General features: G+C 43.6%; 1 protein-coding gene across 1 annotated transcript in view; it reads right to left on the bottom strand.

The window, feature by feature from the left end:
* Nucleotides 1–25,407, bottom strand: part of LOC129703604 (endothelin-converting enzyme-like 1) — an 86,953-nt gene that overhangs the window by 9,946 nt on the left and 51,600 nt on the right. The window contains exons 8-15 of the mRNA XM_055646204.1: nucleotides 21,265–21,339; nucleotides 13,649–13,752; nucleotides 13,295–13,353; nucleotides 11,141–11,192; nucleotides 10,963–11,030; nucleotides 5,197–5,321; nucleotides 2,179–2,244; nucleotides 1,997–2,092 (exon numbers count right to left, since the gene is read on the bottom strand). Coding sequence (XP_055502179.1) covers nucleotides 1,997–2,092; nucleotides 2,179–2,244; nucleotides 5,197–5,321; nucleotides 10,963–11,030; nucleotides 11,141–11,192; nucleotides 13,295–13,353; nucleotides 13,649–13,752; nucleotides 21,265–21,339 — 645 coding nt within the window. The remainder of the gene's footprint in view (nucleotides 1–1,996; nucleotides 2,093–2,178; nucleotides 2,245–5,196; nucleotides 5,322–10,962; nucleotides 11,031–11,140; nucleotides 11,193–13,294; nucleotides 13,354–13,648; nucleotides 13,753–21,264; nucleotides 21,340–25,407) is intronic.

The following is a 25,407-nucleotide window of genomic DNA, read 5'->3' as shown; positions in this document are numbered from 1 at the left end:
AGAGAGTACAGAGGAGATTTACTAGAATGTTGCCTGGGTTTCAGCAACTAAGTTACAGAGAAAGGTTGAACAAGTTAGGGCTTTATTCTTTGGAGCGCAGAAGGTTAAGGGGGGACTTGATAGAGGTTTTTTAAAATGATGAGAGGGATGGACAGAGTTGACGTGGAAAAGCTTTTCCCACTGAGAGTAGGGAAGATTCAAACAAGGGGACATGACTTGAGAATTAAGGGACGGAAGTTTAGGGGTAACATGAGGGGGAACTTACTCAGAGAGTGGTAGCTGTGTGGAATGAGCTTCCAGTGAAGGTGGTGGAGGCAGGTTCGTTTTTATCATTTAAAAATAAATTGGATAGTTATATAGATGGGAAGGGAATGGAGGGTTATGGTCTGAGCGCAGGTATATGGGACTAGGGGAGATTATGTGTTCGGCACGGACTAGAATGGTCGAGATGGCCTGTTTCCGTGCTGTAATTGTTATATGGTTATATGGTAATATTGCTCACAAAATTCCAAATGCGGCCTTATACATTATAGAGCCTCAACATTACATCCCTGTTTTTGTATACAAACCATCTTGAAATAAATGCTAGCATTGAGTTTGTTTTCTTTACTACCAACATGACTTGCAGATTAACTTTTTGGGAATCCTGCAATGGCAGTCCCACGTCCGTTCACACCTTCGTTTCTGGATTCTCTCCCCATTTAGAAAATAATCTACGCTTTTATTCCTACTACCAAAATGCATGACTCCACAATTTGCTACACTATATTCCATCTGCCACTTCTCTGCCCACTCTCCCAACCTGTCCAAGTCCTTCAGCAGAGTCCCTGCTTTCTCTACACTACCTACCCCTCCACCTATTTTCGTATCACCCACAAACGTTGCCACAAAGCCTTCTATCCTCTCGTCCAAATCATTAATATACATCGTGAAGTGTAGCGGCCCCCAGCACCGACCCTTGCCGAACTCCATTATTATAGGGAAGATTATGTTAAACTGGAAAGGGTGCAGAAAAGATTGAAAAAAACCATTTTAAACAGGTACATGAATAGGATGGATTTAGAGAGATATGGCCAAATGCAGGCAGTTGGGACAGTGTAAATGGGACATGTTGGTCGGTGTGGGTAAGTTGGGCCGATGGGCCTGTTTCCACATTGTATGACACTATGACGATGATGATGATGCGGGAATGATTAGGTGGACATTCTCTTGTAATTCTAGTATCTGGTTATTGGTGATAGCCTGGACCCACTGTCTGAGGTTGTGGAGGCAGAACCATAGTTAACAGGTACTGAGGTACATGCACAACTTTAAACATACTGTGTTCTGGAGGGTAAGCGATGTATCTTTTAAATTATTGTGCATTAGATCACCTCAGTTTCTCCATATTAAGTGTGATGGTCATGGGGCATTAGGTGCAGTCCCATGGTGTGCATGGCCCTGGGAATATATGATGGTACAGAAGCTAAAAAGTGATATTAAGCTGAATGCCTCCTTTTTTTACCCAACACAGACAAGATAAATTCAAATGGTAACTCATCGGGTCAGACAGAGCATGAAGAAGGATCCCAACCCTAAACGTCAACTATCCATGTTCTCCAGAGATGCTGCCTGACCCACTGAATTACTCCAGCGCTTTGTGTCCTTTTTACTAAACTAGCACCTGCAGTTCCTTGTTTCTAAATTCAAATGGTACCTTTTGTGTAAAGATTTCCACAATTCCCCAAGTGTGTTCACTTGAATACAATGGGATATGACTTACCTCGCCTTGCCTGATGAATGGACCAGATCAATTCATATTATAAGTAACCTTCTGAACTTTTTGAAAATGCTCCTCTTGAATCCCCTAAAATCCTTTTTATTGATTCAATCAATAACACTCAGAACAATTCGGACATGATTCTATTAATCCATAGAGATGTAAACAATTTCTTAGCAATGCTTTTCATCCTCAAGGCATTTTTATTAATTCAACAAAAATAACCTTTTTTTTTACCTGAGCAAATGCAATAAAGAGAAGTTGGTTGTGGTTGTATTTAAGGCCTGGAAGAGGGCGTTCAGGACCATGATCTCGAATCCATTTCTGATAAGCCTGGAGTGCAAAGGAGAAGGCTGTTGGCTTGGGATTACACATTTAACAAAATTACCGCTTTGTACAGAGACTGCAACTGTACTTACATAGTAGGCAAGTTTAAGGCCTCCCATGTCAGCGATGTTTTCTCCAAGTGTGAGTTGGCCATTGACCTGCAGAGGGAGACAAAGAGTGCTGAAGAAAATAGACCCAGGAACATCCTATAATGTACAATTATTCCCTTTCAAATCCAAATAGATTTTTCAAAGATGGTACATGTATCCTGTAACTGTGTGTGTGGGAGACAGTTATTTAATGTTGACTCAAATTCCTAGTTGTGCATGATCATTTCCTTCTGTTATGAAGAAAGCTAGCAGATGATATAGGTGTAGGAAACATAGAAAGTAGGTGCAGGAATAGGCCATTCGGCCCTTCAAGCCATTCAACCTGATCATGGCTGATCATCCAAAATCAGTACCCCATTCTGCTTTTTCCCCATTATCCCTGGAAGGAACTGCAGATGCTGGTTATTGCAGAGTAACTGCAGTGTTATTCCAGCATCTATCTTTCTTTAGCAGGTGATAGAGATGGCTTTAGAGATTGTGGAGGTTCTGAAAAAGGTGGTTTAGAGATTGTGGAGGCATTAGCAGTGATCTTTTGGGGATCACTAGAGTCAGGAATAGTTCAAGAGAATTGGAAAATTGCAAATGCTACTCCACTATTCAAGAAAGGAGCAAAGCAAAAGAGGGGAAACTAAAGGCAGGTTAGCCTGACTTCAGTAGATGGTGAATCCATCATTAGGGATGAGATTTCAGAGTACAAGAAGCACAAAATGAAATAGGCCAAAGTCAGCGTGGTTTTGGGAAGCAGAGAATTTGCCCGCGAATCTATTGGAATTCTTTGAGAAAGTAAATACCAGGATAGACAAGAGAGTCAGTGGATGTTGTTTACCTGAATTTTCTGAAGGCTATGGATGCCAAGTCATTGGGAATGTTTAAGGTGGAGATCGATAGATTCTTGATTAATGGTTCTTGGGAGAAGGTAGGAGAATAGGTTTGGGAGGAAAAAGATGGATCAGCCATGATTGAATAGCAGAGTAGACGTGATGGTTTGAATGTCCTAATTCTGCTCCATGACGTATGAATTTATGATAGAATTTATGATTAGTATTTCATCGCATTGTTAAATTGTAATTAGCACACGCTTTCTGAATGAACTACCCCTACAATCATCTTAACTTACTCAGCAACCTAAAATACACAAGGAAGATTCATGGAAGTGATTCTAAAGAGATCAGCATGCTTCCGATTCAAGAGTGAATCAGGTAGGAATATGGATCCTGATACCCAGTGAAGCTCATACACGTTTCTTTTCAGCTCACATTCTTCTATAGGTGTTCGGTAGAGAGCATACTGGCTGATCACAACCTGGTTTGGTAAGCTGAACACCCAAGAATGAAAGAGGCTGAAGAAAGTGGTAGACATGCCCAGTTCATCACTGGTACTGACGTCCCATCCATCAAAGGGATCTACAGGTGGCACTGCTTCAAAAACGCAGCTAGTATCATCAAAGACCCACACCACCCTGACCATGCTCTCATCTTGCTGCTACCATCAGGAAGATGGTACAGGAGTCTGAACAGCTACTTCCCATCAACCATCAGACTCTTGACCACTGCATAACACTAACCACTACCTCAGTAATGATCTACTATAGAATGTTTACAGGTTACAATTCGTATTTCAGCTGTTATCTCGTATAATTGATAATTTATTATTCATTGCATACTTATTTGTTGTGTTGTTGCATTAAAGATGCTGCAAGTAACAATTTAATTATTCCAGTCCTGGGGCAGATGACAAACACCTGACTTTTTACATTATTGTTAAAAATAAACGATGAACAAATTCTATTGAAACTTTGTGACATCTGTATTCGATTATGTTTAATGTAAACAGAATACTGAGAAATTGGGCAATAATATTGTTTTACATTGAACTGTTTAAAAATCTGATATATGTGCCTTTTTTGGGTTAGGTAATAAATTGAGGCCCCACCCAATCTCTCGAGTGGATGCAAAGATCCCATAGATCTATTTCAGGGAAGAGCAGATGAGCGATCATCAGTGTCCTTGTCAATATTTAACCTTTAACCAAAACAGATTATTTGTTCATTTTCAGGTTGTTATTTGTGGGAATTCTCTCCTTACACTCAGACTCCCATATTTACAACAATTGTGAATAGACCTCCAGAAGCACTTCATAATCTGCTTTGGAGAACACGAAGGCCTCTGTATAGATGTAAGTCTTCCTTTCTTTGCTTTCCTTTATGTAAATGATGGATTCAGAATGTAAGCTCAGATAATGAAAACAATGCAATGAAGCATAGATTCCCTAATGTGCACTAGGACATGTATGGTGTTGATTCCAGGGTCATCTACCCACACTGGCCACACTAGACAATATATCAGGGAGCTAACAAAGTTCAGCTGAGATTAATGGGTTTGGTCATGGATGTAATGGATCCGCCTCAGAGAGAATATTATCATGACTATTATGATTTATTTATTTTTATGTATGATCTAAATCTTTGTGTTCTACCTCACTCTCCGTAGGTTGTGAGGTTGTGGTGAGGACTGTACGTTGGGGATAAGGTTGACTGCACATATCTCAGTAAAACTGACGTCCTTGACAGTGTCTTGTTGGTTGTTTGCCTTATGCCTGCAACATACAGGCCAGAAATGTTTTTTTACTGGTTTTGGAGGGATAACATTGTCATCCATGCCATGCTGGGTATGTACACATTTGAGTTAATAATCTGCAATACATGAAATTAAATTTTTCTAACCAAAATCCTGAAAACATTTAATTTGCACAACCTAATCCATGGAAGCCATCATAACGACCACACCTAAAAAGGCAATTGCCTTAGAACCTGTTCTTGAGACTATATTTATCTCTTGGGCATCCTAGATATCTCAGCATTTGTCGCTTACTTTACCCTTGGATGAAAATTGTACGACACATGGTACAAATATATGTTTGTTTTTTAAGAGTAGCCTCTGTAAAATGCATGGGGTTAATAGACAAGAAGAATTTATGATTCACATGAAATAAACATCATACCCTTTGGTCATAGACAGTAAAGCTTTCATAGAGATTGGCAATGCAAAGTGCTCGTTTTATAAATCTCTCGTATGATTCTTCTGTCCACCATTTTTTCAGATTGCCATATTTATCATAATGACTACCTGAAATCAAAGATTTGTAATGTTACATCTTTACAACGCATGTTCCATTTTATTACTTGCAAATTTATCATTAGGAGCTCCTTACCACCATTTCAGTTACCCCACCCACCCTCTGTAAAGTTTACTGCCCCAATCAAAGTATCTATTTAATATTTTATGTTTAACCAACAAAACTGTCACAGCTAAAGTTCATGGAATGGCAATTAGATCCAGAATCATTCAGGAGACAGTTATATTATGGCTTGATTAATTTACAAGATACATTTATTTGTCACATGTGCCAGTTGGCACAGTGAAATGTGATCACCATACAGCCATACAATAAAAATAAAGAACACAACACACGATAGAGTCAAACATAAAACATCCCCACACAGTAGAATCAAACGTTTCCCACTGTGAGGGAAGGCACCAAAGTCAGTCATCTTCCTCTAATGTTCCTGATGTTCACCCGTGGTCGGGGGCCCCCTGATCCATCCGCAGTCGCTGCTACGGGCGGCCCAATGTTCAGGCCCGCTCGCCGGGGTGATGGAACTTCGATGTCGGGACTGGAGGACCTCCTCAGCAGCCTGGACATCCGAGTCGGGCACCTTCTACCGGAGTCCACGGCTCCCAAAGACCGGAGATGCAACGCTGGCGGCCCTCGGCAAAGGGTCTCAGGTCTCTGCGATGTTTTTCAGCGCCACCCACACTGGAAGCTCTCCCAAAGCACAGCTCAGTGATGTTGGAGCAGCGGCCCAACGCTCCGGAGCTCCAAACGGCGATCCAGGTAGGTAACGCCCGCTCCGCGGTGAATCCAGCACTGCGCCGCCGCTGTTGTAGCTCAGGTCCGGTTCCCGGTCCCAGGCAGGAAATGCTGCGCCAAACCAGGTGGTAGGCCTCGAGGAGGAGGATGAGGACGCGACTCGGAGAATAGTCGCGTCCCCACCAGGAAGCGACTGGGAGACAGTTTCCCCCTTAACGTTCCCCCTCCCCCACATAGACAAGTTAAAGATTCTCCCAAAATAGACTTTAAACTGACTAATTTTTTTTTTTAAAGATTGAAAAACAAACGGGCTGTAGGCAGAGGCTGCCATCAATGTGGCAAATGACGCCCAAGTGGTGACCGATTAGGAAAAGGGGAGATGCAACGAGACCTGGGTGTCATGGTACACCAGTCATTGAAAGTAGGCATGCAGGTGCAGCAGGCAGTGAAGAAAGCGAATGGTATGTTAGCATTCATAGCAAAAGGATTTGAGTATTGGAGCAGGGAGGTTCTACTGCAGTTGTAATGGGTCTTGGTGAGACCACACCTGGAGTATTGCGTACAGTTTTGGTCTCCAAATCTGAGGAAAGACATTCTTGCCATAGAGGGGGTACAGAGAAGGTTCACCAGACTGATTCCTGGGATGTCAGGGCTTTCATATGAAGAAAAACAATCTTCTAAATTATAGCGAGTAGAAGCCGAGTCTATCCAGACTCGGTTTGTACTCGCTATAATTTAGAAGCTTGAGGAGGGATCTTATAGAAACTTACAAAATTCTTAAGGGATTGGACAGACTAGATGCAGGAAGATTGTTCCCGATGTTGGGGTAGTCCAGAAAAAGGGGTCACAGTTTAAGGATAAGGGGGAAATCTTTTAGGACCGAGATGAGAAAAACATTTTTCACATAGAGAGTGGTGAATCTCTGGAATTCTCTGCCACAGAAGGTAGTTGAGGCCAGTTCATTGGCTATATTTAAGACGGAGTTAGATGTGGCCCTTGTGGCTAAAGGGATCAGGGGGTATGGAGAGAAGGCAGTTACAGGATACCGAGTTGGATGATCAGCCATGATCATATTGAATGGCGGTGCAGGCTCGAAAGGCTGAATGGCCTACTCCTGCACCTATTTTCTATGTTTCTAAAGTGGGACAGGCCCTTAAGAAAGTGCATTAACTCGGTTTCAGATTAGAGACTGTTAACAGAATGCTATTGGTTTATTATTGTCATGTGTTCAGAGATACAGTGAGAAACTTTTGTTTGCATGCTATCCAGTCAAATCAGATCATACACACATGAATACACAAAATACCAGAGTGCAGAACATAGTGTCATAGCATTGTAGTGTTACAGTTACGGAAAAATAATCCAACGTCTACAATGAGGTTGGTTGGAAGATCACAGATATTCTCTTTATAATATTAATCCCTACCTTCTCTGCAATTTTCACATTGAATGACAGGGCTCTGGGAGGTGTTGCAGAGCAGAGGGATTTAGGAGTGCAGGTAGATAGTTTCCTGTAAGTGGTGTCACAGGCAGATAGGGCAGTCAAGAAGAATTTCAGTACACTGATCATATCAGTCAGGGTATTGAGTACAAAAGTTTGGATGTAATGTTGCAGTTGTACAATATGTTGGCGAGGTCGCATTTGGAGTATTGTGTTCAGTTTTAGTCACCCTGTTATAGGAAGGATGTCATTAAACTGGAAACACTGCTGAGATGATTTATGAGAATGCTGCCAGGACTCAAGAGAGAGGTTGACGCAGTCTAGGACTTTATTCCTTGGAGCACAAGGAATTAGAGCATACCTTACACTTGAGAGAACAAATCAACTCCTACCTCGACAAAAACCTGGACCCACTGCAGTTCGCTAACCGCCACAACAGATCAACGGTGGATGCGATCTCGCTGGCCCACCACTCCGCTCTGGACCACTTGGACAACAAAAACTCATATGTCAGACTGTTATTCATCGATTACAGTTCGGCATTTAACACAATCATCCCCTCCAAGCTGGTTACCAAACTCGATGAACTGGGTCTCTGCGCATCGCTCTGCAATTGGATCCTCGACTTCCTCATTCATAGACTACAGTCTGTTCATATTGGTGGAAATGTGTCAGCCTCTATAACAATCAGCACGGGAGCACCTCAAGGCTGCGTGCTCAGTCCCCTGCTGTACTTGCTCTATACTCATGACTGCGTAGCCGGTCACAGTGCAAACTCCATCATCAAGTTCGCTGACGACCACTGTTGTGGGACGTATCACTGATGGGGATGAGTCAGAGTATAGAAGAGAGATCGAGCAACTGTCCATATGGTGCCAGCACAATAACCTGGCCCTCAACACCAGCAAAACCAAGGAACTGATTGTGGACTTTGGAAGGAGTAGGATGGGGACCCACAGCCCTGTTTATATCATGGTTGAAAGGGTCAAGAGCTTCAAATTCCTGGGCGTGCACATCTCTGAAGATCTTTCCTGGTCCAAGAACACTAATGCAATTATCAAAAAAGCTCATCAGTGCCTCTACTTCCTGAGAAGACTACAGAGAGTCGGTTTGTCAAGGAGGACTGTCTCTAACTTCTACAGAGAGCATGCTGACCGGTTGCATCATGGCTTGGTTCGGCAACTTGAGCGCCCTAGAAAGGAAAAGACTACAAAAAGTAGTAAACACTGCCCAGTCCATCATTGGCTCTGACTTTCCTTCCATCGAGGGGATTTATCGCAGTCGCTGCCTCAAAAAGGCTGGCAGTATCATCAAAGACCCACAACATCCTGGCCACAGGTAGAAGGTACAGGGGCCTGAAGACTGCAACCAGGTTCAGGAATAGCTACTTCCCCACAGCCATCGGGCTATTAAACCTGGCTCAGACAAAACTTTGATTACTAATAACCAATTATCTGTTCTTTGCACTTTATCATTTTATTTATTCATGTGTGTATATATTTATATTATAGATTATGGACACATTGATCTGTTTTGTAGTAAATGCCTACTATGTTCTGTGTGCTGAAGCAAAGCAAGAATTTCATTGTCCTATCAGGGACACATGACAATAAACTCACTTGAACTTGAACTTGAACTTGAACACTCATTTAATTTATGCAAACTCTCCTAATAATTTAATCCTATCAATGGTTTGGTAATTTTTTGTTGTACATCTCCAAGAAGAATATATCTTTCTTGAGCTGCTTTGCACATAACTACTTGTTTCTACAAGTCTAACTAGTGTTCTGTAACACTTACCCTGTTGTACTGCAGATCCCTTGAGATAAAGACGAAGCTTCTGATAGTTTTAAAACTTACTAGACCAAGCTGTTCCCCCAACGCGTATTTGGACGGGGCGGCATGTGGCGTCACACACACTAACCACCCCCACACACACATTAATTTTCTCCTTTTACCCTTGATCTTTCTGTGCCTTTTGGGTGGCGAATGTACCTCGTGGAAAACTGCGCATGCGCATTGACAGCAGCTGCATTAATCCACAGCTTCGTGGGGCGGGGCCAGGAGGCAGGTGAGCCTCGATTGGTGGACATGTGGGCATTGTGACGTCAGCAGCTGGCAAGCGGCGATTATTTTTTACAAATTGAGATTTGTGAACAACTTTATTCAAAATCTGGGGAAATAATTGACCGAATTTAGAGAGAAGTTGATTCATAAGTTAAATCCCTACCGAAATAAGTAAAAATCTCCGCGTTTTTGCAACTGGTTTTCAAGGAAATACGTTTCAAAGGCAAAATGACACACACACACACACACACACACACACGCACACACGCACACACACACACACACACACACACACACACACACACACACACACACACACACACACACACACACACACACACACACACACACACACACACACACACAGTTTTAAAAGTATATAGATTTTGTCATTTTGCCATGAACCTTCAGTGATATTCTGATAGGTAAACAGTAGTCATAGAGTGATAGTGTGGAAACAGGCCCTTCGACTCAACTTGCCCACACCAGCTAACATGTCCCAGCTACACGAGTCCCACCTGCAACCATTTGGTTCATATCCCTCCAAACCTGTCCTGTCCATGTACCTTTCCAACTGTTTTTTTAAATGTTGGGATAGTCCCTGCCTCAACTACTTCCTCTGGCAGCTTGTTCCATACACTCTTTCAAATTCAGTCAACGGCTTCTGTTTTCCAGATCCATATTTTTGATCTTGTATTGCTGGAGTGCTCGAGTATTTTCATTCATTCTCCGTTCCAGTTTTTCAATCTTCAAATCTCCTTCCTGGCCCGGGAGAGAGATCAATTTGTTCCTTCTGTTCACGAGATTCATCATTAACACAATCAACTTTTCTTGAACTTCCTTCAATTTGCTCGAAACTCCTTTCATCATTTCTTCCAAACTGCAAAATCTTGTTTTCATTTCATTTTTCAGTTCATCGTTCATTTTCAATATTGCTTCTAAAATACTGGGGTCGGAAGCTGTGGCTGTGGCTGTGGCTTTCCCACGTTCCTTCCTTGGGGAGCCTCCTTTCCCTCATGTCTCCATCCTTTTCACGATTAAGGTGTATAAAAGTGTTATCAACACTTTATGAAAGATTAGACTGTGCCTTGAAGTCAAGTAATAATAAGTAACATTGAAAGAGTGGTAAGTGAAGGTTAAAAGTTAACGTAGCAAATGAATTTGCAACCTTTACAGCATGCTGCCACTAGGAGATATTCACTGTCAACCTTGGCATTTCATCACAGCACCACCATGTACATTGTCATCTTGCTTATGTGCAAAAATGCGACTATAGTCAACAAAGGATTTAATGATCATGCATTCCCAGAATCTTACAAAAGAAGTGGACGTTACTTGATCCAATCATACATCTCAGAAAGACAATGCAAGATGCTACTAAAACTTACCCCAGTCATCATAGCCGTGGGTCAGCTCATGCCCAATGATAGTCCCGATACCTCCATAGTTAAGGGACCTGTAAACAGATTTGTTGGATATAAAGCAACTTGAACATATTTTAGATGATTATGAAAATTAATGTATACTGTATTTATACTGGAAATGTTTTGAACTTGTCATACTTACTGAGGAAATTCAGGATCATAAAGCGGAGGCTGCAAAATTCCAGCTGGAAATACTAGGAAAGAGAATACACATTCTGACTGCATCAGCATATTACATCTTGGCATCTTGGTTCTTGATAAATTTTACTTCTGTCACTAGAATTAAGTTACTTTCCATTTTGTCAGTATGCCCGCAGCAAGTGTGTTCCCAGGATAAATACACTCAAAGGGAAGTAGATTGGAGAAAGAAGAATATGAAGATGTCCTATTTTTGTCTTATTCTGCATTGGAGCAAATATTTAGTTGCACCAAGATGGAATCACCACAATGTAAAGGTTCATTGTTGAAAACAATAGCTGTTCTATAAAATAATGGCAATTTAGAACAATGAAATGTTCGCGTGTGTTTGTGTCAAGTAATACGGAAGCAGAACCCTGATAAATGTAAGAAACAAATAAGAAACAAACAAATAAGAAACAAAATCCGTACTTAAAAACATTTTTTATTCTATGTGAAAATCAAAAGACTGAAGCAGTTGGTAGTTTGAAATAAATCAGAAAATACTCGACGAGTCAGACAGCATCTGTGGAAAGAGGAAGTGAGCTATGTTTCAGGTCCAAAACACTACATCTCAACTGGGAATGTAAGAATGCAAGTAGTTTTAACTTACAGAGAGGGTGGGGAAGGATGGAGAGACTCAGGGATTCTCTCATGGGGTGAAGCCAGCTTTGTCAGATTATTCCAATATATATATATGGAGCTGTTAATAACTTAATGAAGGAAGTCAGAAAGGGAGAAAACAAATGTAAAAACTGTGGAATACAGATTTGAGATGAAGATGAAGTCTGAAATCGAAAGGAGAAATCAGGTAGTGGAGAAGATAACCTAGAATATAACACAATTAGCCACTTCTGATACAAACAGAAGAAGCAAGTTACTGATCTAAAACAAAGCACAAAGTGCTGGAGGAACTCAGCGGGTCAGGCAGCATCTACGGAGAGAATAGACCGATAAGGTTTTTGATCGGGGCCCTTCAGACTGATGTTACCTGATCTTTTTGAATTAGATATTGTCCATACCTTCTTGAAGACATGCTGTGTTCTTTAAGCTTACATCGGGTATCTAGAACAGAACTGGATGCCACGGGGAGCTAGGTCAGAGTGGGATGAAGAATTAAAGTGATGGGCGAATTGTCGTTCAGATGTCCTGCAGAGCATCGCCCAATTTGCATTTAGTTTCTCGAGTGTAAGGGAGACCACTCCGTGAATTCCAAATGAAACACTAAAAGAGTGCATTGCAAGGGAATCACTGCCTCACCCGAAAAGACTATTTGAGATTTGGGATGGAGGGAAGGCACAGGGTTAGTGTGGCATTTCCTGCAACAATGAGGCCAAGTACCATGAGAGGGAGACTGGTTGGTGGAGATACAAGGTAGACATAAAGGGAATGGTCCTTTTGCAATGCACAAAGGAAAAGGAGATGTGTCTAGCGGTGGAACCTCTGAAAGTGATGAAAATGATAAAGGATGATTGATTGTAAAACGTGTGGTAAAAGGCGAGGACCAGATGAACCCTCTCCTTGCATTTATTCTATTTTCTTATCATCTGAGAAGAAACAACAGGAATGTGTGTGGAGAAAAGAATGCAAATTTCATCTGTGTAACAATAGCTGGTGATCAACTGCCAATATAACAAATGCTGTCTGAACAATTGTCATGTAATTTATCGGAGGCAGTGACAACCCTGTGTGGCTGTGGTGTGTACTTTGATGTTCATTGGGCACGATAAATTTCCACATAAAGTTTCTTGATAATCTTAAATCTGTGATATTTAGGAAATGTAAGGGCTTGGGAATTATTATTAATGAAACGGTTTAAATGAGATCAATGTCTTCTTAAATGTGCTCTGAATTAACTGCTTCATGTTGTGTGGATGAACTGCTCCTTGAGAATTGATGCATTTGAAAGATTTCAGTTAATAAAAAGATTGATCCAAGAAGAGGTAACAGCGATATGCATCCAATACAAATAATAAAGAAATTGAAATGATTTACAGTATTTCACAAAACAATAAAGGTAGAGGCACAGATCAACCATGTATATCGACTCACAAATATAGTACAAACTAAATCTTTATTCATTACCAGTACAATGAAATATTGATCTGTTTTCACTCACCCATTTGATTTTGTGTCGACAAGTAATAAGCATTTAGAGTTTGAGGAGGAAGCAGCCATCTATAAGCAAAGTTATATTGGATTATAAATGTTACAATTCTGCACAGAACTATTTCAGTGACGTTATGATCTTGAGAAATGAATACAACACAAAATGTTACAATTATTATACCCAGACATTAGGATTGTAAAGTGTGGCATCTGGTTTACTCAGTACTTCTCCACCTTCTCCAAAGATTGATGGGATTCAAATATCAATTTCCTTGCATCACTATAGACGGCACCACCACGACTCTCCCAGCAGTGTGGCTTTTATTACGCAATGTTTGAAAAAGTAAATGAGTTGAATACTCACGCAGTTTTGTCCACTCGCTGCCGGACCTTTCTTACTGAGAGTTGGATGTTGTACTTTATGCTGTTAAGCACATTTTTAAAATAGGTTTTCTCATGCACTTCAAACTAAAACAAAAGAAGAAAAGTTGGGATTTATATAGGACTGAAACTCTTTATCTTAATTTTAAAGTCACTTTTTAATGAACATATGGCTGACAGGACTCCGGGAGTGTTGTAGAGTTGAGGGATCTAGGAGTTCAGGTGATTCCTTGAAAGTGGCATCACAGGTAGATATATGATCATAAAGGTTTTTGGTAAACAATATAACCATATAACAACTACAGCATGGACATAAACATAGAAACATAGAAAATAGCTGCAGGAGGAGGCCATTCGGTCCTTCGAGCCAGCACCGCCATTCATTGTGATCATGGCTGATCGTCCCCAATCAATAACTCGTGCCTGCCTTCTCACCATATCCCTTTATTCCAGTAGCCCCTAGAGTTCTAACTAAAGGCCCTGTCCCACTTACTTGTCCTTGGCACGCAAATTAAGCGACCTCATCGTCGCGTTGAGGCGCATGAGCATCGTGTGGCCGCGCAGGGCCGGTCCCACTTACAAGCGCAGAAGGGTATGGAGTTGTGTACAGTATCGCACGATGTTCCGGGATTTTTTTGCCGAACAAAATCTTTGCGCGCCACCGGCCTGTCGCGAAACAGACAGGCCCAAGACCCTGGTGCGACACAACATCTCACCTCGAACAGCAGCAGAAGCAGGCAAACAATCGCCTGGGGCTCACGGCCGTTGCGGATCCGGATCTGTCCCCACTTCTACTCCCAGAGTGGGGCCAAAGGGCTGCTCCTCAAGTTTTGGCTACATTTTAGTCCAACGCTATTAATTTATGGGCACCCGTACAGAGGGGGGGGGGGGGGGGGGATGGATGGGAGGAGGAGGGGTCTCCCTGTCGGTCTGCTCATGGGCCTGGCCAAGATGGCCATTCGCGGGTCCAGGCAGCGGGCAGTCGATGGCCGCACAGCGGTCGCCTGCCTGCCCCTTTTCCGGGGTTACGTCCGAGCTCGCGTGTCCCTGGAAAAGGAACATGCGGCGTCCATGGGGACTGTGAAGGCCTTCTGTGAACGCTGGTCACCACAGGAGGTTGAATATATTACAGGTGCACAACCTTTTATCCGAAGTTCCAAATAACGAAAAGCTCCGAATAGCGGACATTTTTTCGGTCCTTGAAGAAAGGTCCTTGAAGACGTTCACCGAGGGCGGCCCGCAGAGGTGACAGCGGATCCTCCGGTCAGTCCTCGAAGAAAGGGGAACTAAATCCCCATTCCTAAAAGAGAAGGTGAGGGTATATTGCGCGGGAGGGTTAATAATTGACAATCTGCTGCTGCCTGCCCGCTGAGTTAAAAAGTTCCCACGGTAGACTCACGATACACAGTGTATCGTGAGTCTTGCGTGGGAACTTTTTAAAGTCAGCGGGCAGGCAGCAGCAGATTGTCGCTCCCTTCAGTTTCTCCCCACCTACACCCCTCTGCTTCCCGGCCATGTGTGTGACCCCTTCCCTCCCCTCTCCAGCTCCCCGCCCATTGCACCGGCGCGGGGGCTTTGCACTGTCTTCACGTCGGCGATGCCAGCAGGTCACTGCCAGTCACCGGAGACGTCAGGACCAACGGGACACCAACCCCCAGGCCCACTGCAAGCACGGAGATCCCAGAGACCCACAGCCAGCAGCAGCCCAGCCCCATTCCAATTCCAGAGGAACACGCTGTAGGGACAGAAGCTGATGGTGTGCAAGGTACGTCTTGGTCTTGGGGTTGCGGATGAGGCGGCGCAGCTCGGGCTGTGACGTCTCCGGCCACTCCCCTGTACAGGAGCTGAGACTGGGAACTGTGGGGTGTTTGCAGTTGCAGAGGGAGGGGGGCAAGGGCGGTACAGTTCTCAGTCTCAGCTCCAGTCCAGGGGGGTGGCTGGAGACGTCAGGACCAGCGGGACACCGACTGCAAGCACGAAGATCCCAGAGACTCACAGCCAGCAGCAACTCTAGCCCAGCCCCGCTCCAACTCCAGAGGAACCCGGCTTGCGGATGAGGGGGCGCAGCTCGGGCTGTGGGCGAACTGCCACTTGTCGCTGTAGCGGCTCATCGGGGAGCGGGTTCCTGTTGGTCCTGACATCTCTGGTCACCCCCCTGGACAGGAGCTGAGAGACGTCAGGGCCACCAGAAGCCGCTTCCCGATGGGCCGCTACGGCGACGTGGCAGTTCGCCCACAGCCCGAGCTGTGCCCCCTCATCGGGACACCGACCCCCAGGCCCACTGCAAGCACGGAGATTCCAGATCAGCAACTCCAGCCCAGCCCCGCTCCAACTCCAGAGGAACACGCTCCCCGTAGGGGCAGAAGCTGATGGTGTGCAAGGTACGTCGTGTTCTTGGGGTGGCGCAGCTCGGGCTGTGGGCGAACTGCCACTTGTCGCTGTAGCGGCCCATCGGGGAGCGGATTCCTCTGGAGTTGGAGGAACAGGGAGACACAGCGGCTTTTGAGAATGGTGGGCAATCACTTCCAAAGTTCTGCCCACACAGTCAGTACACCTCTCCTACACTTGTCTCCCGCACTAAGATCATCTCCCAGAGAATGATCCCAGCCTAACCCTCCTTATTCTCTCCTATTCTGCAAGAAAAAACTACATTGAAGACTCAAGCTCGCGATTGAGTAACTGCCGGGATCTAGGCGCAAACTCACGATCTTGCGGATATGAGCCGAGCACTCTACCACTGAGCCAGCCGTTAAAATCTACGGTAAAAATCTTCCATTCCGAAAGCCGAAAAATTCTGAATTATGAGAAGTGTCTGGTCCCAAGGCTTTCGGATAAAAGGTTGTGCACCTGTATAGATAAAAATGTTAATATTTTAATTTGATAATTTTGTTTAAATTGCTTGAGCTTTTTCCGGGTCTACGTCCGTGCCCGCCTGTCCCTGGAGAGGGAACACGCGGTGTCCGTGGGGACTTTGGAGGCCTCCGTGAATGCTGGTCGCCGTTGGAGGTCGAGTGTTTTGTTGATAAAGTTGACGTTATATTAATTTGATGATCGTTTGTTTGTAGACTGTCAGTCTTTGATTGTGTTAATACTTTATGTTTATTTTTATTTTTTGAATAAATTTAGTTTCATAATAAAAAAATAAATTAAAAAAAACAGTAATCAGAACACTGGCAGTGAATTGTCTTTTAAGAACACAATTCATTGCCAGTGGCCATTGAAATTTATAATAATTGCTTCCATTGACACTTGTGCAATGATACTCTGTCAAACAATGTCGCATACAGCCTTTAGTATTTTTAGCTTGCAGTAACAAAAATAATTTGTTGCTAAATAAAAATATATTTATTTTTGAAAATCCTTGAAGAGAAAAAAAAAGAGTGGGGCCAAGAAAATTGAAGATGGACACAAAATGCAGGAGTAACTCAGCGGGACCGGCAGCATCTCTGGAGAGAAGGAATGGATGATGTTTCGGGTCAAGACCCTTCTTTCAGACTGAAGAAGAGTCTTGACCCGAAACATCAACCATTGCTTCTCTCCAGAGATGCTGCTGGTCCCGCTCAGTTACTCTTGCATTTTGTGTCCATCTTCAAATGACGTCACGCTCTCCAGACGGCTGTGCGGGCGCATGATGACGCGCGCGACTCTCGCGGGACCGTTGTGCCTCAACGCGACGACGAGGTCGCGTAATTAGCATGCCAAGAATACGTAAGTGGGACAGGGGCTTAACTCTCTCTTAAATCCATCCAGTGATTTGGCCTCCACTGCCCTCTGTGGCAGGGAATTCCACAAATTCACAACTCTCTGGGTGAAAAAGTTTTTTCTCACCGCAGTCTTAAATGGCCTACCCTTTACTCGTAAGACTGTGGCCCCAGGTTCTGGACTAGCCCAACATTGGGAACATTTTTCCTGCATCTAGCTTGTTCAGTCCTTTTATAATTTTATATGTTTCCATAAGAGACCCCCTCATCCTTCTAAACTCCAGTGAATTACAAGCCTACTTTTTTCAATCTTGGCTTTTCAATCACTCAGTCTATTGAGTATAGAAGTTGGGATATTATGTTACAGTTGTTCAAGGCGTTGGGAAGGCCAGTTTTGGTCACCATGCTGTAGGAAGGGTGTTGTTAAGCTGGAAAATTGGAGTGCAGAGAAGGTTTACGAGGATGTTGCAGAACGTTAGGACCAGAACAATAGGGAGAGGTCAGGCAGGCTAGGACTTTATTCCTTACAGCACAAGAGGCAGAGGGGTGAACTAATAGTGGTGTATACAATTTTCAGCCAGCTATTTAAATGTCACCACCTCCCAATGCTGAGTGCAAGCACAGGATCATAGGGCTTTGATCCATTGTTTGAGACATTAAGGAGATCTGCCAATGACATTCTTTAGTCTGAAGAAAGGTCTCGCCTCAAAACATCACCCATTCCTTCTCTCCAAAGATGCTGCCTGTCCAGCTCAATTTCTCCAGCATTTTGTGTCTACCTTCTGTAAATAACATTCTACATGTTGTAATCTCACACAGATGGCATTGTTGTTTAGCTGCTCAATGCTGATCTGCTATGCTCTTCCGAAAACCTTACTGAACCACAGTGGTGGTTTGGCCTCACAGTTATACAGCACCGAAACAGGCCCCGTGGCCCAACTTGTCCATGACGACCAATATGCCCCATTTCCACCAGTCCCACCAGCCCACATTGATCCATATCCCTCAAACTTTCCTAACCATGTACTATAAATATTGTTATAGTATCTGGTGTTATAGTACTTGCTCTGGAGGCTTGTTCCATGCACCCACCACCCTCTGTGTGAGAAAGTTGCCCCTCAGGTTCCCACTAAATCTCCCCTCTATCTATGTAGCAATGTTACAACATTTTGAGATTTAAAAAAATCAAGTCTGCAATTTATCCCATCAGATAAAGCATAAAAATAAGTTTAATTTGACACCTAATTCACTTTCATATCTCAAGTAATAAAAAAGTTATGGCCATTTTCATACTCGGAAATTAGCATCTTGTTCCCTATTGATTTTCTATGGACATAACAAAAAAGCTGTGATCATGGACAGTCAAAAGCCCATAACCTTCTTAAAAATTAAGAGAACTGAATGAAATTCTCAGTTATCATAGATTGAACCATTCTGAAACAAATATAAAATAATCTTACTTGGATGACCTGAAATTAAAGCATATAATTAGTTAGTTACCCAATTGTAGCTAATTTCAAACTTCAATTACTAGATCTAAACATCTATCCATTTCTTAATAAATGATTAACATTTTTAAATAGCCTAAGTATCCAAATAATATTCACAAATAATTCACAATAAAACATGATTTTTAAATCTCATTTACATCAATTTATAGGCCAAATGGAAGGAATTTAGTGTTCAATTGCTGTAAATTAAAGTCCATTTTAAATCGGCTTTCTAGTGGGTTCCTGTGAACGCGCTGGTTTAGAACGTTCACATTGCGCTGGATTTGTGCCCTCAAATGCCCAGAAAACTACTGCGGGATATAAAGAGCCCAAAATGAACTACTCGCTATAGAAAACTTTAATTACAGGGTTCTTAAGAAGCCCCTTTTAATGTAAAAATAAGGTACATACCTTTAATTGTTTGCTTTATAAAACCCTGGGGCTGCGAGAGGTTGCGGGTTGAGAGAGTGATTTTTAAACTACTATAACTATTATACAAGGCCATAAAAACTAATAATACCTTTTGCGACGGGGTCTTTCAGCGATTTTTCGTTAATGATTTACTAGGCTGAACATTTTCGATTTCAACAGCCTAGTAAAAATTGCGTTTTAAACCCGCCCCCTCTAAACAGCGCCAAAATCGCGCACGCAGCCTGGGGCAGATTCTCAATGACGATTCAGGTAGGTTTTGTAACATACCTAATCTATGTCCACTGGTTCATAATTCCTCTACTCTGGGTAAAAGACCCTATGCACAGAGCCTTTACCCAGTGCACGGGAATCAAGAACTAGAGGACATAAGTATAAGGTAAGACAGGCCCATAATCTCCACCCTCCACGATGCAGAGAGCACATGGTCTGACTCTGCTACAGAGCGACCTCGCAGGGCCGATGACCGTCCGCTGCGCCTCTCGCCTCTTCCATTGGCTGTCATTTGCCACCCTCGGCATGAAATTATTCTGCCGCCCACTAGTGGCGGGTGGGTACCGCCCAGGTTGAAGAGCACTGGGTTCATATTTGCATGATTAGGCTTGCTTTTTTATTATTATCACTAGGGTGAAATGTGCCATTTCTAATCATTTAATGCGCCACTTTTGGAGCAATGCGCCATAGGTTGGTCATCCCTGGTTTAAAGGGATATGGGCTGGCAGGTGAGATTAGTGTAGATGGGGAATGTTGGTTGGCATGGGCAAGTTGGGTAGAAGGGCCTGCTTCGGTACTCTATGACATTGCCGGCTGCGTTTCCCACATAATTACAAAGATTACACATCAAAAGTGCTTTATGTGCTGCATGTGTCTTGGGATCATGTATGAAAGGTGATTTAATTATCAATTCTTTAATTTTTATCTATAATTCCAAATCCAAATCATATTTAACATTGACATTATTGATTGCCATTACATGCAGGTTTGAAGATAGTTCCAATTGTTAAAGATATCCTATCAATGATGCAAGCTTAACTTTCCAAAGGAAGACCAACCACATATTCTGTCTATCCTTACAAAAATTAATGTCAAAATATAATGATTTCTTGGGGAATGTACTCCAGTATTACTTTCCTTCAAATAATGTAAAATGTCATCACATATTGTACTTGACATTACTTTTAATCATCTCAATCCTTAATCTTGTACATTTCATTGAGGTCAACTTGGAGTTGTGGAACTTTAACAAACCCTAATGAAGTAAAAATTAAAATAACATGAGACCGTCTGGAAACAGCGGACATCAATGAAGAAATTAACGATAGCTTTCCAAATCTTTGGTCCATTGTGGACAAGGATATTTGAAGGTAGAGATCTCTGGCAGAAGATTCCTAAACTGGGCGGCAGTGACACCTGCTTGCCTGTAAACCTCTGAGATCTGCTGTACCTGCAGAAGGTAACATGAGGCATTGGTAGGATAAGTGAAGCAATGTTACTGTCCTCTCCCTGACCCCTGGAGTACTAATTACAGTCAATTGGCCATTCTGTTTCCATGCTTGTCATTGGCCTCCCGAGCAAACAATTTACTTTGAGGTCGGTCTTGGGGAGAGGTTACCGGCTGGATATAAGAAAAGATTCAAGGATATGCTCAAAATCTCCTCGAAAAAATGTAACGTTCCCACCGATTCTGGGCCATGACTGCTCAAAGTGAAGAAGGAGATTTGGAATGGTCTGGGAAGCTCAAGAACATGCATGAACAACACACAGATGCCCTTCAGAATTAGCAGAGAAAATCTCCCCTCAGAAAATTGAGATGCCTTATTAACCACCTCAGTTCCCACAGAACTGATTCTCCATAACAACAGGCTGCTCAGAGAATAACATGGTTAATATGACATATTTATCTAACTAGAAAAAATACATTCATGTTAAATCAACTTGTTTTTCTTTGAAATTCTTAAGGAAAATGTTTCAGTACTTACACCATACTCACTATCAACAGCATTAGTAACGAGCAGGAAGTCTGGGTAGCCTATCATGACCATCATATATCGCAGCTGCAGGCAAAAAGGGAGATAGTAAAAACAGCCAGGCTCGCAAACTTTCCCGTCTCAAGCAAGGAAATAGATCCTAATAAATATTTTCCAAGGATTTAATTGCAGAAACCTTCCATCAGCTGCAAACTATCCTCATGGGTCGGAGCCCAGGCCAGAGCCCCTGGGTCGACGGAGCCCGTGGCCGGGACCTGAGTCAAAGGGGCCCACGACTGGGGCCTGTGTCAATGGGGCCCGCGACTGGGGCCTGGGTCAATGGGGCCCGCGACTGGGGCCTGGGTCAATCGGGCCCGCGACTGGGGCCTGGGTCGACGGGGCCCTCAGCCGGGGCCTGGGTCAATGGGGCCCGCGACTGGGGCCTGGGACAATGGGGCCCGCGACTGGGGCCTGGGACAATGGGGCCCCGGCCAGGGCCTAGGTCAATGGGGCCTGGGTCAAAGGGGCCCACGGCTGGGGCCTAGGTCGACGGGGCCCTCAGCCGGGGCCTGGGTCGACGGCATGGAGGCATCAGGAGGGGACCTGGTGGCGATAGTGGAGAGGTTGGTACGACGGTCGATGAGGGCGCAGACTGACGGACGAGGACGGACACACGAGAGTGAGGGGGAAGGAACAAAGGAGAACCCGGTGTGGAGGGACCACGGGACAAAAGGGGGGGGTGGGGAGTGGGAGGGAGAACAAAAGTGGTCCTGGCACACGATACTTTGTAAGCGCCCTTGATGTAGTAACTATTGCATACCTTGGGTAGGCAAGCAAAGTCTTTCACTGCGACTTGTCACGTAACAATAAGCATTTATTAATTCATTCATTATTACCCACTCTGCCAAAAGCCTAAGTCGTATTTACTGCACAAAGATACTCTGAAGAATATACTAACTATAATCATATGACATGTGACTCTGCTCCATTGATCAACCATTGAAGGACCAATCTCTGCATGTTAGATGTGAATAAAGAATACAAAATGCTGTAAATATTCAGCAGGTCAGGTACAACCTTCGGGGCTTGTCATCTTGGTTGACATTTTGCAACTTCTATGTCCCCACTTTAAATTAACCTGCGTTTGAATGGACATTCAGAGCCAAAACCATTTGTCACTGCAATAGTGTTTAATTCTGTCTGCTTTACCAATGGTATTAATAAGCATAATGTGTTATCCTAGCACTGAGCTAGGGTAGGCTGATAGGTGTCCCCCTCTTTTCTTCTCCCCTCTCTCCCTCCTCCCCTTACTCTCCTCCAATGGATGTCCTCCTCTCTCCTCCACCTCTTCTCCTCCTCCCCCTTCCCAACGTTTCCTTCTTCCCCCTCCCCCCCCCCCCCCCCCCTATTTTCTCCTTCCCTTTTCTCCTCGGTTGTTAACAGAATACGTGCTGAAGAAATTATTGTTGGTAAAGATAGAGAGTGCAAGCAAACCATTTCTCTGTCAGGACAGGTATAAGTAGCAGCTGTACATGTGACATGGTAAGGATGATGACCATTGAGACGGACGTTCAGAGAGCCGAGACCACTTGTCACTGCAACAGTGTTTAACTCTCTCTGCTTTGCCATGGTAAACATATTGTGTTATCACCTAGTACGGAGCATATATGTGTAACATTGAAGGTTTTGCTCATATCCAGACATATTGATCTTTACATGAGCAATAGCACGTCCTACTCTTACTAATAAGATGTCAAATTGAATCATTAAGTGATACCCCTCATATCTCAAAGTAATGTCAGATGCCGAATACTCTGGCACCGACCTGCTCTTGTAACCACACATCTATGCAGTTGTGCAGAGAGGTTTCTGAATCACGATGGCCCGCAATTGCCTCACCTCCTCAGGGTTAGCAAAGAGTATAGTAAAAGGGATACTGTTGAATGTCATGGAGAGATGATTACACTAATTGTTGGTGGAGACCGATATGGCCTGGTACCTGTGGATACATGTTGCATACATACATATAATGGGATACAATTTATTCCTAACTGTTAACATCCCATCACCCACTAGAGAGCGGTTGTGAGCTACCATCTACCTCATTGGAGACCCTCAGAGTATCTTTAATCGGATGTTACTGGACTATCTCGGACTAAACTTTATTCACTTTACCCTGTATCTGTACACTGTGGATGGCTTGATTGTAATCATGTATAGTCATTCTGCTGGCTGTATAGCACGCAACAAAAAAGGTTTTCACTGTACCTCGGTACACATGACGATAAACCAAACTAAACTAAATATTGGCATAAATGCTAATGCCATGTATCATATTAAATATGCTATTGTCATGCATCACATTAAGCCTGAATGTTAACAGATTTTGCCCCAATTAGTCTTGATCTGCTTTATTATATGAGCTGCCTGTGGAATCATGCAATCATCAGCCAACAACTGCTGGGATCTAATGAACTTGGAAAGTCCAGGAAGAACCCACTGAAGAGACTTGGGTCTTGGATGCTGTCTGACAAATTTCCAGTGATTTTTTGGAGAGACTGCGGTTTAGCCTTCCACAACAGTCATCTTTGTTCTGTATTTAACTATGACTGATGACTAACCAGTGGAAAGCCTTGGCATTGAAACCCAGTAGCTTAAGTTTTACCAGGGTTCCTTGATACCACAGTCTGTCAGCTGTGACTTTAAAGTCAAGGACACCTCAGCTCTGGAATTCAGCTCTATCTAAGTCTGAAGACTTGTTGCGAGAGCCAAGTGGTGCTGGCAGGAACCCAAATTGAGCATCAGTAATGAGTTTATGGGAGAGTTAAGTATTGACACATCTTCCATCAAAGCTGAGGACACGTCGATGGATGGAGTGATAATTAGATAGATTAAACAGAATGTACCTGGACAATTTTCTACATTGCAAACAGATCTCATTGTTGCAGCTGGTCAGGACGTTTGGCTAGTCCTTGCCTCAACTACCACCTCTGGCAGCTTGTTCCATAAACCCACCACCCTTTGTTACCCCTCAGATTCCTATTAAATCTTTTCCCATTCACCCTAAACTAATGCCCTCTGGTCCTCGGTTCCCCTACTCTGGGCAAGAGACTCTGTATCTAAACGATCTATTCCTCTCATGATTTTATGCACCTCAATAAGATCACCCCTCAACCTTCTGCGCTCCAAGGAATAGTCCCAGCCTACTCAACCTCTCCCAATAGCTCAGACCCTCTAGCCCTGGCAACATCCTTGTAAATCTTTTCTGTACCTTTTCCAGCTTGACAACATGTTTTGTACAACATGGTGCCCAGAACTGAACACTAAATGCGGCCTCACTAACGTCTTATACAACTGCAACGTGACCTCCCAACTTCTATGTTCAATACACTGACTGATGAAGACCAATGTGCCAAAGCCTTTTTGACAACCCTATCCACCTGCGACTCCACCTTCAAGGAACCATGCACCAGTACTCCTAGATCCCTCTGCTCTACAGCACTCCCCAGAGACCTACCATTCACTGTGTAGGTCCTTAGGTAGTTAGACTTCCTAAAATGCAACACCTCACATTTCTCTGTATTAAATTCCATCAACTATTCCTCTGCCCACCTGGCCAATCGATCAAGATCCAGCTGCAATTTTTCACAACCGTCTTCACTACCTGATCCCTATTTGATTTGATCCATCTATATTACTAAAACTCTGTTCTTGACCGGTTTTGGCGATCTGTGTTGCGATTTCCGAGAGAACGCCGCCACCTACGGCCGTCATTTTTGGCCACCTCGCTCAGGGCCCCCCTCCGCCGTATGTGTGCCGAGGATTTTTCCCGTCGATGAAATATGACAGAGATATTAATGATTTTACAAAATTCTCCATTCTCTCTGCTGCCCCCCGCTGGCAGCAGGGGGGAGGGACTATAAAACCAGGAAGTGGTGTGCCTCAATCAGTCTCTGCAAGTGCTGTGCCACAATCAGAGCTCTGAATGACACTGACAAATGTCTACAGCACTGTGAGTACCCTTAATTTGGTTTGAAAATGAAAATATGGTTAGAGGTAAAAAAGCACTGCCTGCAAATGCTTGTTTGGCTTTGGCTTTGGGTTGAAGTAAAAAGGCACTCTCACTCTCTCTCCCTTCCTCTCTCTCCCTATCCT

Source organism: Leucoraja erinacea, chromosome 14, assembly GCF_028641065.1.
Source record: "Leucoraja erinacea ecotype New England chromosome 14, Leri_hhj_1, whole genome shotgun sequence".
NCBI lineage: Eukaryota > Metazoa > Chordata > Chondrichthyes > Rajiformes > Rajidae > Leucoraja > Leucoraja erinaceus.
Note: the sequence above shows the minus strand (reverse complement) of the source record. Positions and strands in the feature narration are given on the sequence as shown.